The sequence below is a fragment of the Rhinolophus hipposideros genome, assembly GCF_964194185.1.
Source record: "Rhinolophus hipposideros genome assembly, chromosome: 1".
Taxonomy (NCBI): domain Eukaryota; kingdom Metazoa; phylum Chordata; class Mammalia; order Chiroptera; family Rhinolophidae; genus Rhinolophus; species Rhinolophus hipposideros.
This window is the reverse complement of record NC_138047.1, coordinates 65,386,316-65,402,496: the sequence shown is the minus strand read 5'-3', so window position 1 is coordinate 65,402,496 and position 16,181 is coordinate 65,386,316. Positions and strand designations below refer to the sequence as shown.

General features: G+C 39.7%; 1 protein-coding gene across 8 annotated transcripts in view; it reads left to right on the top strand.

Moving 5' to 3' along the window:
- Positions 1-16,181, top strand: part of FAM13A (family with sequence similarity 13 member A) — a 274,476-nt gene that overhangs the window by 249,692 nt on the left and 8,603 nt on the right. For all 8 annotated transcript variants that reach the window (XM_081042945.1, XM_081042944.1, XM_081042943.1 and 5 more), the window contains 7 exons: positions 51-264; positions 757-895; positions 1,780-1,861; positions 2,696-2,916; positions 3,561-3,644; positions 9,531-9,626; positions 11,110-11,193. In XM_081042945.1, coding sequence (XP_080899071.1) covers positions 51-264; positions 757-895; positions 1,780-1,861; positions 2,696-2,916; positions 3,561-3,644; positions 9,531-9,626; positions 11,110-11,193 — 920 coding nt within the window. The remainder of the gene's footprint in view (positions 1-50; positions 265-756; positions 896-1,779; positions 1,862-2,695; positions 2,917-3,560; positions 3,645-9,530; positions 9,627-11,109; positions 11,194-16,181) is intronic.

The window sequence follows — 16,181 nt, the reverse complement described above, 5'->3', positions numbered from 1 at the left end:
AGTTGTGCTTTGAAAAACAATTTTGACCTCTTACCCTCCTTATTTTCCAGAGCCCATCCCTACTTTGTCCTCATGGGAGCAGGAGAACGTGGACTCTGACGAAGCACACCTCTCCCCACAGGCCGGGCACCTGATTCGTCAGCTTCTGGATGCAGACAGTGACCCCATGCCCTCGCCTCGGTTCTACGCTTATGGCCAGAGTAGGCAATACCTGGATGACACGGAAGTGCCTCCTTCTCCCCCAAATTCCCATTCTTTCATGAGGTATGCTTCTTTGTGCTGCTGATAGGCAAATGCATCATCATTAGGAAGGATCATAATGGTGCTGATAACCAGTAATTTTCTTTGATTAAGTTGTAAGTCTGTGAAGGAACATATTTGAAAGTCTCCCTCCTACTAGTACACAGGCTCCCCCTTAGTTGTTCAGTTGAACTGTGGCCCAACTACAACATCACATGTTGAATTTCCATTAGAACCTCCTTTCCAAAACACTCAAATTTAACTTTCAAGGTCTGCAGCAGACATTCAGTCCTAACAATGCTAATTATAAATGTAAGGTAGAGAAGGTTAGACCCACCGAGTAGGTGGGACATACAGAGATCAAGTCACAAAATGAATTAGTGTCAAATTTCTATGATTCAGGAGGATGGAGACTGTTTTCCCCCTCCCCTCCATGCTGTATCCTCACCCCCCAGCTCTTCCCGGCAGGCAGTGACTGACTGCTCGAAGAAGCTGACCCAAATGTGTCCCTCACAGGCGGCGGAGCTCCTCTCTGGGGTCATATGATGACGAGCATGAAGACCTGACACCTGCCCAACTCACGCGAAGGATTCAGAGTCTTAAAAAGAAGATCCGAAAGTTTGAAGACAGATTTGAAGAAGAGCGGAAGTATAAAGTAAGTGCCTTGGGGTGGCCGGTTAGCTCAGTTGGTTAGCGTATGGTGCTAATAACACCAACGTTGCCGGTTTGATCCCCACATGGGCCACTGTGAGCTGCGCCCTCCTTAAAAAAAAAAAAAAAAAGTAATTGCAGTTTAAAAGGTTAAAAATTGCAAACCCACAATTACTTTTAAAGTAAGTGCCTCCTCAGAACGTTCTCTTCATCCTCTCTTCTCCCCAGACATGACATGCCAGCGTATCAACAACTCATAAAAGTGATAAAAGGTTAAGAGAGATTTCTAGAGACTCTCAAAAGACAATAAAAAATGGATGGTGACCTATAATAAACCCCAAACATCATGTATCAGCGTTTTCCTTGCACAAGTGTATCTTTACAAATAAATTGAACACTTTAGTCTACATTTTGTAAACTTACCAGTGAGCAGGAATGGGAAAAATCATTAAATGAAGTCTTTTGTTTGGGTAAAACCTAATTCAAGATTATCTTCTAAAATTTCATTACTGCTGACCTCATTCTACTCTCAGCTCTTAGTATTTCCCACAAGAATGGCAAAAAGGCATTTTTCAAGGTGGTTGCAGTATAAAAAATCATATGCCCCTCTGCTCTCTATTCTGTTAGCCTGGGACCATGGACCTCAGAGGAGTCCGTGATCATAAAATCCAGCATTTTGCCTCTGAGGAAGTATGCAAAAGCATCAAAAATAACCAGATATAAAAAAGGATAATGACACCTGTGAAATTTGCTCTGATTGGTCATGGTTGATTTCTTATTCCAATGGGACTCAACCTTTCCTTCCTTTTTAAAACAAAATGATCATCACTGCTTCTTTTTTTTCCTGCCCCAATTCCAAAGCATTTACTTTCGTTTTCCTTTTCTCAGCCTTCCCACAGTGACAAAGCAGCCAACCCAGAAGTTCTGAAATGGACAAATGATCTTGCCAAATTCCGGAAACAACTGAAAGGTAGGTGCAGTTCTAGACCTATTGCATGGTTTCTGTAAAATAAGCTAGGTTCAGAATCCATGATTCCACCTCCTGCGGAGTGCCACTGCTGAAATATTCCAGGAAGGACAAGTTTCTTGAAGCTTGCTTCCCAGGGCTCAGAATTCAGGGGACACCTTCTCCATGTCTCCCCAGGGCCTCAAACACAGGGCACTCAGATCAGCTAAGATGAGAATTCTGCAGCATTTCTTCGGTTCCTTAAATCACTAATATACAGATGACGGTTTCGATTCAGCAGTCATTAAGTACCTCTTTAATCCGAGGCTTTGTGTCCTGTGATGTTAGGAGAAGACAGATGGAGATGAATACGAAAAGGATTTTGCCCCTCACCCTCAAACACATTGCTGGCTTTTAGGAGATAAAATCATATGAACAAATTAAATAGAATACAAAGGAAAAATAATTCCAAAATGAGGTACATAAGCCACATAGAAAAAGTTGGCCAGCAGTTAGGTACTAGATTGGTAAATCTCTTTAAACACTAAGGGAATGAGTATAGGAAGCCTTCCACCACATTCTGAGAACAGCAAACAGGTTGGTGTGGCTAAGGCATGGATATTATACAATAGTTAAAGCTTTCTTAGGAATTAGGGTTAGGGAAACTTTCCAGATAATCTAGAAAGACATTATCATTTTCTCGGGTTTTATGTAATAACCTAGGGATTTCAGCTAAGTATTATAATTAGATACCTCCTGAAACATGGGGCTAAGCAATTATTAACACCACAGAAAAACAATTTGGGTTTAGCAGATATCAATTCTCATATATCTCCTCCCCCAAATCTTTTCTACTAGAGTCAAAACTAAAGATATCTGAAGAGGACATATCCCCTAGAATGCGTCAGCGAAGCAACACACTCCCCAAGAGTTTCGGTTCCCAACTTGAGAAAGAAGATGAAAAGAAGCAAGAGCTGGTAGATAAAGCAATAAAGCCTAGCGTGGAAGCCACGCTGGAATCCATCCAGAGGAAGCTCCAGGAGAAGCGGATGGAAACTAGCCGTCCTGAGGACATTAAGGTGTGATGATTCTATGAAGACCCCGACCTCATCCTAAACCATTCCACTCAACATGGTAGAAGTAGAAATGCAGGGCATGCCACGTTGAAGAGTGATAGCGTGACCCTTTTTAAAACCTCCCACCCCTCATCTTCCACACTTGTAGATGTCTAAGGAAGCAGATGAAACCACTTCAGGGTGCTTTAACTGTAGGTACTTTGGCTTTCGACTACAAATTGAAAGCAGAAAACTCTATTGTGCAGATTGCAGAACAAACTTGTTTTGGTTAATACATGGTTTGGTGACTCTCTGAAGTAGGAGGATTATAGACAAACCTTTGGGACTGTGTAACCTTAACTGTAGCCATTGCTTGGGACATTAAGCTAAGTCCCATGTGCCTCACAGCCTTGCTTACCTCGCTATCAACACACCGTTGCTGCCACCAAGGGAGAAACAAGCAGCTGATGATTCTGTGGTGCAATCTGTATTTCTAGCAGGAGGTCGGAAAGAGTTGGTTCCTAAGTGAGCTTTGGATAGAGCTAGGAGGAGCTGTTATATGAGTATTCTTTTTGACCTTTAGGAACTTCATTGAACTAAAAATAGAAGTTGGAATGTTCACAAATGTTTTCCCCCTCTTTTGTTTCTCCATCCTTGTGTTTACACAGGATATGACCAAAGACCAGATCGCTAATGAGAAGGTGGCTCTGCAGAAAGCTCTGTTATATTATGAAAGCATTCATGGACGGCCGGTATGTGAATGCACTGAATTTTCTTTCTGATTGAGGTAAATTATCTGGCTTTAGAAATGGATCCTCTGTGTTCAGTATTTTACAAATGAGGTTCCCGATGTTTAGGAGATTATATATTTTCACCAGAACTAGCTTTCTGAAGGCTAAACCTGTGATAAGCATTTTACTACCTGGTAGATGCTGAATTGAACTGAGTTCCACAGAAAAATTAGTTTGCAACTAAAATTTAGTGACTAGTGGCCTGTTTCAAGGGAACATGGTGGAGGGGGTCGGTAGAAACCTGTGCACAGAGCCCAAGAGTGAGGAGACTTCCCTGTCACTAGGTCTGCCCAATAAGCTGTCACTGGCTCTAGGCATTCTTGTCCATAAAACGCAGGTGCTGAATTAGAATGATCTGCCCTAAAATTCACTCTCTCTACAATGCAACTGCCACTAGGGTTTGTCCATAGACAAGTTCCAGCTGCCATCCATAACCAAAAGTGAGAGGAATCCAAAATATGGCTTCGCCTTTTCATAACAAGGAGCATTTGAGGCAATTTGTTAGTCAGCAAGCGTTAACTGAATATTTGTCCTTAGTAGCGTGATAGGCTTCTCTCTCCCTTAAGGAACTTGTAATCAGAGATCCTTGTTAGTTACTCTTAGTAACCTATTAAGAATGTGGTTAAGAATCCAATAAAACAAACTCTTAAGAGCAGGTATAAGAAGCATGACGTTTGTATTCACAGTAGGATTTTCATACTGCCAAAGAGCATGGGTCTCTTTTTCCAGTTTCAGCCATAGTTATGTAATGGAGATCGTGTTTTCATCTGAAATAGGCTCTTTTCAATAAAGAAGCTTCCAGAATAATGCACCAGACTCTAAGGCCTGTGAGTGCGGCAGGTATTCTGGGTTTTGTGAACGTGATTCTCAGCAAGCACAACACCTGACATCATATGCCTAGTAAATTATCCATAGAATGCTTCTTCCCTGGTATTTTTGGTTCTGAATTTATCAGGTTTAAGTTTAAAAAATAATAAGCTAGGTCTGATGATGATTGATTTTGCTGGCCTGGCCCTGCAGTGGAAAAATACTGGCATTTTGGGATAATGGTCATGTTTCAAGCCAAGTTGTTTTTTTGTGTGTTTTTTTTTTTTTCTCAAGCCAAGTTGTGTTTTGGATTTTTTAAAGGCATTGAACCAAATAGTACATGCACTAGAGCTCACATGTATTGTGAAACTCTGTCCTGCTCTACGGAGTAGTCACAGCTTTTAGAGTTGGAACTGAATTTCTTCTAACAGAACCGCCTTCCGCACAGTAGGCACCGAGCCTCTGGCCAACAGACAGTCTAAGGTAAAGGAGGCAGGACTTGTGTGCTTTCCTTCTTTTCATTGTATGGATTCACATTATGATATTAATAGACTCCTTTAAAGACTTGCTTGCCTGAGGCCCTGAGATCTCTGTGCTACGTTCTAGTCTGAACCTTACTGCAGGTTCAGAGAGTTGTGGGCTGTGGTATTTGTTGCTCTGAGTTGGGCACAGATTCTCTCATTCTGCCTGGACTGTGGCAACCTAGATTCAGAACCCAGCCCTACTGAGACTAGCTCTGTAATTTTGGGCTACTTAGGTAACCTGTCAGAGCCTCAGGGCTTTGTCTGTATAATAGGTGTCTGTTATAGGTTGTCATGGAGACTACATGGCATTACAGACACACACGTTTACCTGTAGGCTCTCACATTGAGGAAGTGGAGAAGAATGGTTTTGGTGGGGGAGGAGGGAATTGTACTGTAAATGATAGATTCACTTCTGTTACAGTTATATGTTCTGCTCTTTGTGACCTACTTCTTATAAAGTGATAGAATCAGGGGAAAGAATGCACATTTTTCGCATTCTTATAATTAGGAATATGAAATATTAGTTCTTGGCCCTGCCTTCCTATTGTCCTTTCATCATTCTTTCCAATGAAGTAAGAAGACCTTTTTGGGTAGGATTCTAGCATCTAACGGAGCAGGGAACGCATGCTCAGGAAGTGTATCATGTATTCCTGGTCCCAGGTCAGACTCTGCTTTTCGCTGGAACATGATGCTCCAACCTCCTCAGGAAAAGCAGAGTCCGTTTGATATCTGGCCAGTCTAAAAATCAAAGAGTGAACTTTTCATTCTCAGATCTGCACTGTTGCCATGGACCCTGGACTGTAAATAGCATTTGGGCAAACTCTCCTTAAAAGAAAAGTGCACGTACTTCCAGAGTTAAACTGTCATTCCAAACCCCAGGTTTTTTAAGAAAAGCAGGTGCTCAGAGCTCATGGGTTTTTGCTGAGTCTATAGATTCTGATTTTAGAAGACACTGTCCAAATTGCAAGCCAAAATAATTATCTGCCACATGCATACATTTTTTAAGAAGGCTGTTTGCTTTAACCAGGCACTCTACAGACAGACTGACACATATGAAAAAAAATCACACTCATTTATATACTGGCACATACTCCCGATTAATTATTATTAAAGTTTGTCCTTTTCAACATTTAAGAATCCCATCAGAAGACTGTGAGAGAGAAGCACAGCAGACAGTGGCAGCTTCCAGTATTGCCCTCTTCAGAGACCACTGCTTGCTGTCAGTGTAAAGGGGAGAGGACGGGGTAACTGGCTCAGAGCCTCTGGGTTCTCCTTGAGTCTCTCCCTCATTGGTATATTTTAATCTTGTGTTTTGAAACCTTGGGAACTAACATGACACTATCATACCATGTTAAATTTAAATGCAAATGCTAAAACCATACATAAATACTCTCCTTTGGTGATATGCTCTTTGGGATTATCTGATCTTTGCACAGTCCTGCTAATGAAGGGAGAGTTGCCATTTTCCAAAGCGATGGGCCAAGAATGCAACAGTTATAAGAATCCATCTCATTTGTCTTCTCCTTCTTGCAGTTTATGACTCAGAGGTAACCCTCCATACATGAATTCAGACCACTTTTTGTTTTTCTAAGATTTTGAGACAGTGTAGTTTCCTGTCTGTCTGTGGCAGGATCTTCCATGCTGATGTTCAGAACTAGAGATCTTTGGGAACTCAATACAGGCAGCACTTTCAGCTCAGAAGGCAAAATTCTTTACATTAAGAAGACAACTTGGTCTGACCCTATTAGAGGATAATGCAACATTAAGACACATGGTTAAGATCCTACTTATTGTTTTACTGATTTGTGAATGGAAAGAAAACTAGAATGGGAGGTGGTAACCCTGGGTTCTTGTCCCAGTCTATTGCCTTGGGCAAATAATCACCCTCTCCAGTGCTTCATTTTATCATATTTAAAAAAAAAAAAAATACAGGGTGCTTGTAACTCTAATATTCCATGGTTCTAATTTTATCTTTATCTTCATAGTGAAAACATCAATCATTGTATTTTTCACCTTTGTGGCACTGTCCAGGTAACAGCACCCAAACTGATATTTCTTTAAGGAAGTTTTATTTGAGGCTAAGACAGAAACTATCACAGAAGATAAAGCAAGCAAATGCAGTTATTAACTCAGACCTTTGTGATTTCTGTCCAAGGCTTGCAACTACTTAAATATGGATAATTCTTGGCCAGTGTTCCCTTTGTTCCTTGAAATAGTATCTGAGACTTACAACCAAAGAGGATGGTAGATGATGATTTATTTTAATCAAAAGCGAAGAGAGAGTGGAAGGTGCTGTCGTCACCCATTAGATCTCCATAGCTGGATTTTTATATTGTCTTGATTTGTGTGCAAAAATACATCTTAGTATTAACCCTGTTTCCACACATTGGAAAGCCATTCAGAGCTACCACTTAAATGAAATTAAAGGTTTGAGGCAAGAGGAATGGAAGTATGTTGAAAAGATACTACACGATGTGCTTGGCCTAAAGTCATTTCCAAGCAATTATGGATCATAAAGATTTTCTTATACAAATTCTGCAGTTTACCCATCAGGAAACCGACGTTCAGAGAACTTTCCTAGCTCCATTTAAAGGCCTGTTCTTGGCTAGAGGCGGAATCCCTGAGAGCTGATGACTCCCAAAATTTTCACATGGTCCACTCAACATCAGCCGGCCCTTTTTGACAGTTCAGCCAACGCCTTGCTTTGTTTATCTAATTATTGGTTAGCTTTTGGCTCTGTTCACAAATTCAGCACTGACAGTTGCATGCGACATGGATTTTTGATAGGTGAAAGCTGTATTAACTTTTAGTATCACCAAACCTATGGCTTCTGATACATATCATGAAAAAAATTCTGGTGTCATTCAAGTAGTATTAATTCTTTCCACACATCAGACTTAAAAATCTTTGATACCGTATTCTTGATGTTTAGATACTTCTGTCAAATGCCCGTGTTAACTTTGGTGGGGTCATGATGAGTTGTAACTAACTCCCCATTGTCAAAAACTGCATTTTGTCAGATGATTTACAAGTGATTAGTTCCTGAGGGTCATTAATTTAAAATATGAGCAATTCCTAGAAAATCTAAATATCAGTGTCATAAGCCAAATAATTAAGCCAGTTATCTTCTTCTTCTACTCTAACTAGACAATTTGGTTTTTGAACAAAGAATTAGAAAGGAAATTGGTTTCTGTCAAGTTTGCCATATCTGGCTGATTTTAACAATGAAGTTTCCTCTTATAAGCCAAAGATGTTTCTGCCAAGCAACTAGTAATAGGATGTTTGTTAATCCACAACGGGGAAATGCTGCCTTCTTCTTATTTTTGTTATTTTTAGTATGTCTTTTGGTCACTAAACCATCTATTGTTTATCTTGCACAATATTATATTGCACCACGTGTCATGTATTCACAATAACTTCATCTGCAACACATTTACTGGATACATCTTGTATTGAAAAAATTATGTGTCCCAATCCTAAACTCTGTCATCTTACATGTGAAATTGTACTAGTCACTCTATTTCTGTTCCTCAGACTTATTTGTTGCTGTTGTTTAACTTTCGTTGAAGGATAACATAAATACAGAAAAGAGCCCAGGTTATAAATATATGCCTTGGTGAATTTTCATGAAGTAAACAAATCCAGGTAACCAGCATCCAAATTAAGAAATATAATGCAGCCAAGCCCCTAGGATCCCCTCTCATGTCCCCTTCCCATCCATACCATGACCTCCCACCCCACTGAAGAAAACCACAAAGGAGAGAATGAGCAGGTCTCCCAGAATGGGAGATGTTGGAATAAGGCTGCATAGGAAAATTGCCAAACCAGGGAATTTCTGGGGCAGAGGGAACTAGGCAAGCAGGTATGAGACAACCTAATCTATCTCTGCCTGAGGTATGATGGGGGGAAGGAGAAACAGCAGATGATGAAGGGTGTCAAATACTATACCAGGGAGTTGGGCTTGATTCCTCCCCACTGCCTATAGAGTCAGTCCTTTAAACGATTTTAAGTGCTCTGCTAGATTTTAGGTATAGGGAAATGAATCCATGTATTCAATCAGCAGGTGTGCCCTGAATACTTACTGTTAGCCAGAATCTTATCTTTAAAAACAAAATTTCATGGGGGATAAAGACGTAAAAAAAATTGATTACAGAACTGCATGGTAAGTATTATAATAGAAATACATGCTTTTTTCCCTGGACCTTGAAAATAGTAAATTGTCCAGGAATTCTGAACCTTGAGGAGTTTTAAACAGGGAACTAATAATAATGATCATAGTTTTGATTTAGGAAAAGCAATACTGCTAATAGAGTGATTGTCAGAGTGATCTGCAGCTGAAGTAGATGTTTGAAACATTCGCCGACTAAATAATGTTATCAGTTTAAATAAATTTTGTGAGGATGGTGAGACTTCAGTTGAATCATCAGTACTTGCTCTAAGCCCAGAGCATGCTGGGACAGCTGGTAGCCTGATCACCAGGGGCAGGCTTCTCCACTCTCTTGTTCTTGCTTTTCAGGTAACCAAGAATGAACGTCAGGTTATGAAGCCGCTATATGACAGGTACCGGCTGGTCAAGCAGATCCTGTCCCGAGCCAACACCATACCCATCATTGTGAGTTCACCACCTCTCTGTAGTTGATTACTTGGTTGAATGGGCCCTGGCTATCTGTATAGGGCCCTCATCTGCTTTTTCATTGCAGAACAGTCTTTAATAGTTGAACCTACCATTGATATCTATGGCCCATAAACTTGAGGAATGAAGACTTTAGTAAAGACTTCTGAGGTTACATTTGTCAAAAATGAGCAAATCTGAAGCTGATAGAATTTTTTTTTTCTTTTGGGAGTCATACTTTGGCTATATACATTCGTCTGACATATGCTGGGCCAACTCCCCCATCCTTTTGTAGAGACAGAGCACCAAGGGGAGCTGTACTTTCTCCAGGCTTCTCTGATCCTAAGAGCCCTCTGTTAATAGTCTTCTCTCCTGCTCCAAGAGGATCCCCTCAGGAATCCTATCCAGGGGAAATCCCTCTAAGGAACTCAGGAGAGTGAGCCTCCTCTTTTTGCAGGATGTGCAGAAATGTAAAGTTAAAGAAAAGGAAGGAGGCTCATACTGTGAAGGTGCTCTCTGTGCCACCAGCCTTGGACTTAGCCGCTTTTGGCCTCTGAGCTCCGATTTTGTCAGGAATACGGAGCAGCGCCTTGCCCTCAGCTCTGGGAAAGCCTGTCGGGCACTGGCCTGTTTGCTCTCCCCCTTCAGCCCAGTCTCCACTTTTCCACCCCCAGCCATGAGTGCAGTGTGAATGTCCGTCCATCTCCTGGGGACTGGCTTTCCTTTCGTTTCGGTGCTCTCCTCTCCAGGGACCCTTAGGCTTTTTAGTAAGCAGCAACATCCCCGCTTATGTTGTTGCTGAACTGCATATTTATCTTAGCTGCTGCACTTCTATTCCTGCTTTAAAGCTCCTTGTTTACTTCTAACCCTAAGGTATGGTCTTCATGTAGCTTTTAACAGCACTACTACTTAGTTCATATGAATGAGGGAGGGTCCAGAGACCTCAGGCAGGAGTGTTGGAAGAAAGCCACTCGTCTAGAAATTTCCTGCAGAATAAGTTAGTAAACTAACCAATAAAATGATTATATCTAAGGAATAGTTTTCATTCTTCAGTTAGGAACCCTTCGTGTCCCTAAATTTAGGTGAATGGACAACAGAGAAGTCAGATAACCTTTGTACAACTTGGTGAGATTATGTTGTTATAGTTAAAACTTATTACAGTTCAAATGTTCTTATATTTACTGTGATTAGGGTGGAAAGCGGCTGGGGAGGCAGGTGGTTCTCCTCAGGTTAATATTGCTGTGTGCTGTTCTTGCTCTTATGGGAGCTGCTTGGTTGTGGGGTAACTTTTTGAAGTGAAGGAGAACCTTGGAAAAGAACTTCAGTTGTTTCTGGTTTTCCTGGGAAGTTTTGGTGGGGAGGGAACGGAGTATATCATTAAAAGACGGTAATAAATACTAGTGAAGTGAAGCAGAGGAGGCGGAGCACTGGTGGGAAAGGGGAAGGGTTCGCAATGTAACCTACTTGTTAACACCTGTCACAGGGTTCCCCCTCCAGCAAGCGGAGAAGCCCTTTGCTGCAGCCAATTATCGAGGGCGAAACTGCTTCCTTCTTCAAGGAGATAAAGGTGAAGACCTCCAGCTGCTAATCACTTGCTAAATCTGCCTCAGTTCCCTCCCTTGGTCCTGTGAATGAGACGGGTTGTGATGGGACCTTTCCGTGATGACTTCTTGTAGCATGCCCTAAAAATCTGCATGTAACCAACTTTGAACAACCCTTTTTTATTTCCATTATAGATTAGCTGATTTACTTAGTTTCATTTCATTCTCTGCCTTTTGTTTTTTCTGTTTTGTTTGCTATTGTTTGTTTTGTTTTCAGGGATGATTGTTTTGTTTTCACAATATTTTCAGTTCTGAGCGGTTTTTTTTGTTTTGTTTTGCCTAGTTGGAGAATGGACTTTTATATATTTCAAAATTTTGTTAACTTAGTTCATTGGATAACTTTTTAAAAAGAAACCTCATTTACTGAGTTTACAGAAAAACCAAAACTAACAAAGACCATATATCTGTTATTTTTTATTATGTGAGATATATATACATGTTTTGTTTATATATATATATGGACAAATATCTTAGCTGTCTTTGGCAATTTTGCTGGTTCAGTTTCACCCACGCTACCTCCCTCTCACAATTCTCCGGCACATTTAGTCCACAGGTCTAATTTTATAATCTCTTCTTGATTGGTGAATGTAGTGCTCTGACCAGCAGTCACTAGAACATGTGCTCGGATTTTTCTTCCCCCAGTAGTAATTATGGATTTTATACAAATAATCCTTGTCCTCAGTGACTACTTTTACTAGATTGGGAAGTATAACCTGTGCCCATAGATCTGTGCATCTCTGCAGGGACCTAATTGGCCTGGACTAGGCTCAGCCTCTTTCATATTTGTGTTTCTAGACAACTGAGCAAACTGGACGGCTTTATACAGAGCTCTAGAGATGAAAAGTCAACATCAATCATCTTATAAACACCAGTGATTATTTTTTAGCAGTTTTTTTAAGTCAGAAGGGAGAGTAAACCAAAAGCAAAAGTGAATTTTAAGAGTTTCACCAAAAAAAAAAAAGTTTCACCTGTCATATTTATGTGACAATTACAAGCATGGGTGGTTAGGAATGATTATTTCAGAATATGGGGGCTTTGTTCCTACAGAGGGACGCCAGTTGAGAACCATTCCATTTTCTTGCCTAATTGTCATCATTATAACTGAGGTGAGATACCAGAAGTTACACAGTCTTCTGCTTTATTTACTCTATTCCTTTTCTTACCTCTGAGAGGTCTTAAATACTTCAGATACCTAACTTTAAGGTACTAAGCAATGATTGTGCTCACTATTCATATTATTTTAAATAGAATTTGTTTCATGAAAATGCTCTAAATGTGAAATTTAGATGAATATACTATATTATATCTTAAAAATTAGAGCTATTTTTGTACAATAAGACTTGATGAAATAAGACACATTTTGTCTAGATGGTAATTTCACCCAAGTATTAAATCACTGTAATTGAAGAAATTTGGACAATTGTAGGTATGAAAATTCACGTATTCCTCTTAGAATCATGCGATAGAACTGTCACCAGATTAAAATGTGTTCTTTAACACATCCAAAATATGACACTTAATAATTGCCTCATTAAACAAATGGAAGACATACTAATGATGCTCTTTTTGAAAGAGGACTTTCTTCCAAATCTTCTCCTTTAGCTCAGTTTATTTTTTTTCACAAGTATATTTTGGACATGGCTCTTCTACTGGCTCACATGATGGTCAGACTTTCTGATAATTTTGCAATGATTGCATTGCTTTTGTAAATATACTTTCTTTTAGTTCATTTTGTTCCAATTGACCAGGCTTATTATTAGCATGTATTTGGTTTGTACTAATTCTTGGCAATTCTAATACAACTTAGAACTTGGTGTGTGGGCAGATAAGAAGATTGTATCTAAGTGAGTTTTTTTTTTTTTTCAATAAAAAGAAAAAAGAGATCTCTGGTTTTAAATAGGAGGAAGCGTGGTGTGTGTGAAATAGAGCCAGCTCAAGTTCTGAGGCCCTAAATCTCCCAGCCCCAAATCCTAGAGGTCATCTAGTCAGTTCTTTCCAACATACAAATTTCCTCTAAAACTTCTCTGACAGAATAGAGACACTGTCCCTAAGAAGTGGTTGCATCTTCAAGCTTGATAAGTTTACAGCAACTGGGAAAGTAAGGTCACTCATTACTGGACTAGACATCAGTAATAGCCAAAACCTCATATTTTATACTTACTTTAAAAATTATAAAATACATTATATAATATGTAATTTTAGAAAGTATGATAAGTCTGATAAGTATAAAATATCACAGTTAATGAACATAATTTAAAATTATAATATTCATAGTTATTATTAATATATCACTTTCTACTTAATAGGCTAAGTTTTGCCCTCTGGGACAACATGGAAGAAGCATAGTGCTTCTTCCACGAGAACACTTCATATATTTATGGTCACCTGCCCTGCCCACTCCCACCCATACCCTGTGAACATTTTTTCTCCGAGTTCTTCTTAACTACTTCTCATATGATAACGGGTTCCAGACCATTCAGCAGTCTAGTGACTCTGCCTTATATGCACATACCAGTTTATATCGCTCTTGAAAACCGATACCCAGAATCCGGAACTCTATCTAAGGCCCTTCAGTTCTTTAACTCTGTGACTACATGACTGTCAATGGATTGTGAGTTCCTTTTAGTCCTTACAGAGCAGGCTCTCTCCACCTCACTGCAGACATTTTGGGCTGGATAACTCCTGGTTGTGGGGAATGGCCTCCACTCAGTACATGCCAGTACTGCACTTCAACCACCTCCTCCCCAGCTGTGACAAGCAATAATGTCTCCAGACATTTCCAAAGGCTCCCTGAAGGGCAGAATCTCCCTCAGTTGAGAACCACTGCATGTGACCCTCTCTCATTGTTGATTTATGCAGTCCTCAGTTTCCTTTTCCATGGATTGCTTATTGTCTGTGTATCCAGCTTTTTATTTTCCTAACGTATTTAGAGGACCTTACATTTTTCCAATTAGTTACTTTTCATACTTCTATTCCAGCCTTATGAAATAGATTAAATCTAGATTTTGTATTGCAATATACCAGATATCCCTAACCCACTTTCTATTACCTACATGTTTTATGAATATGCCTTTTGTGTCTTTATCCAAGTGACTGATAACTACTGAGTAAGGCAGAGTCAGGTAAAGAGCCTGCTATAGACTTTTCTCCAGATTCACGTCGCCATCGTATCATAAGTGCACAGGTTTCACAACCAGCTTTCCTGTGATAGACCAGCTCATCTCATTCTTTCTTGAAATCAGTTATCAGGCCAATCCTATCAAACAAGGGAAAATGGTTAGTTTTCATGATTTGTTTTTAAGGAGCCAGTACTAGTCACTGTTGATCATTGTTCTTTATTAATTGCCCATACATTATCTATGTATGGTAATGTATCTATACATTATAGAGTCTAGAAGGACTCTATCTATAGAGTCCTTCTAGAATCTATCCAATATTCACAACAACCTGATGTTCTTATAATTTCAAGATCTATTTTGGCTATTTTTCTTTTTTCCCATGATTGTCACAGCTTACTGAGGTTAGTTTTGTTTGGCTTCATCGTAAAAAACATCTTAAAAAACACGGTGTGTAAAACACACTCTCACATCTTTAAGTTCTCTCAGGACCATGGGATATAACTGATAAGGCCTAGACACCTGATTTCGTTTTTTATATGTCTAGGGCTTTAAAACTCTCTTAATAGTAGTTTGTATTTCCTCTTTAAAAGTGAATTACTAGACTGTTTAACAGACACTTATTGAGCACCTACCATATACAGGTATTTGCCGAGTTCTGGGGACCGCAATGTTCAGACAGGTCCAAGTCCCTGCCTCCGGGGAATTTATGGTCAGGTGGTTCTACCTGCTCTTCCTCATCCAGGGAAGGGGTGGGGGTAGGAAGCAGCAGGCTGAGCTGCGCTGCCTGTGTGCCAGGGGCACCTTATCAGATACTGACATATATTATGTCAGTTCCTTCTTATGAAGACTTCATAGGTGGGAATTGTTACTTCCACTTACAAAAAAGAGAAACTTATTAATTTAAAACTCATGTTTACTTTGCTAATTTAAAAATGTTTTTAATAATTTAAATTTTTAAAAAATTAATCATGAGGCCCTTACTTCCATGGACCAAGCAAAGATATTGAAGATTTGAAGTCACCCCAGAGAGAATCTGGAAAAGCCACTAGTTTTCGCCAATGTTGTCTTCATAACCATACTTTCATTGTGGTTATGGAATGGTCCTTGTCTGTTGTTTTGTTTTGCCTGTTGGTTTAAATTATTTCTCTTCAGAGACACCATGATAGACATACCAAACTTTATGTAAAGAAAATCCACTGCGTGCTTGTGCTTTGACCACCAGTGGTAACTACTCCTGCATCCTGAGATGAATTTGCTGCATTGGCACTGAAGCCACTTGGTTTCACTAGAGCAATTGATGTACTTCCTGATGTGCATGTAGCTGTACTCCTAACCAATTTTGTTATTTTCCAAGATATGAGGATATTTTCTCCTTCTGACTAGACATTTTGGCAATAAATTACTTTTAAAATCTTTCAGACTCTGATATTATTTCTTTTTTAGACTTACATAGCTTTAAAATTGGCACTACAAAATACTAATTTGACTCCATTGTTTTTATGATTGCATTATCATCAAGACAGAGAATATGATACTATTCTTAGATACTGAAAAATACAGTCAGCCCTTGGAAATTCCTTGAAAAAACGGGAGATTTACAATTCCAATCATGGGAAGATAAATGTTTTGATCTCATCAAAAATCCTCTAAGGGGCGGCCGATTAGCTCAGTTGGTTAGAGCGTGGTTCGGTGCTCTTAACAACAAGGTTGCCGGTTCGATCCCCACATGGGCCACTGCGAGCTGTGCCCTCCACAACTAGATTGAAACAACTACTTAACTTGAAGTTGATGTGTCCTGGAAAAACACTTAAAATAAATGAAAGTTTAAAAAAAAT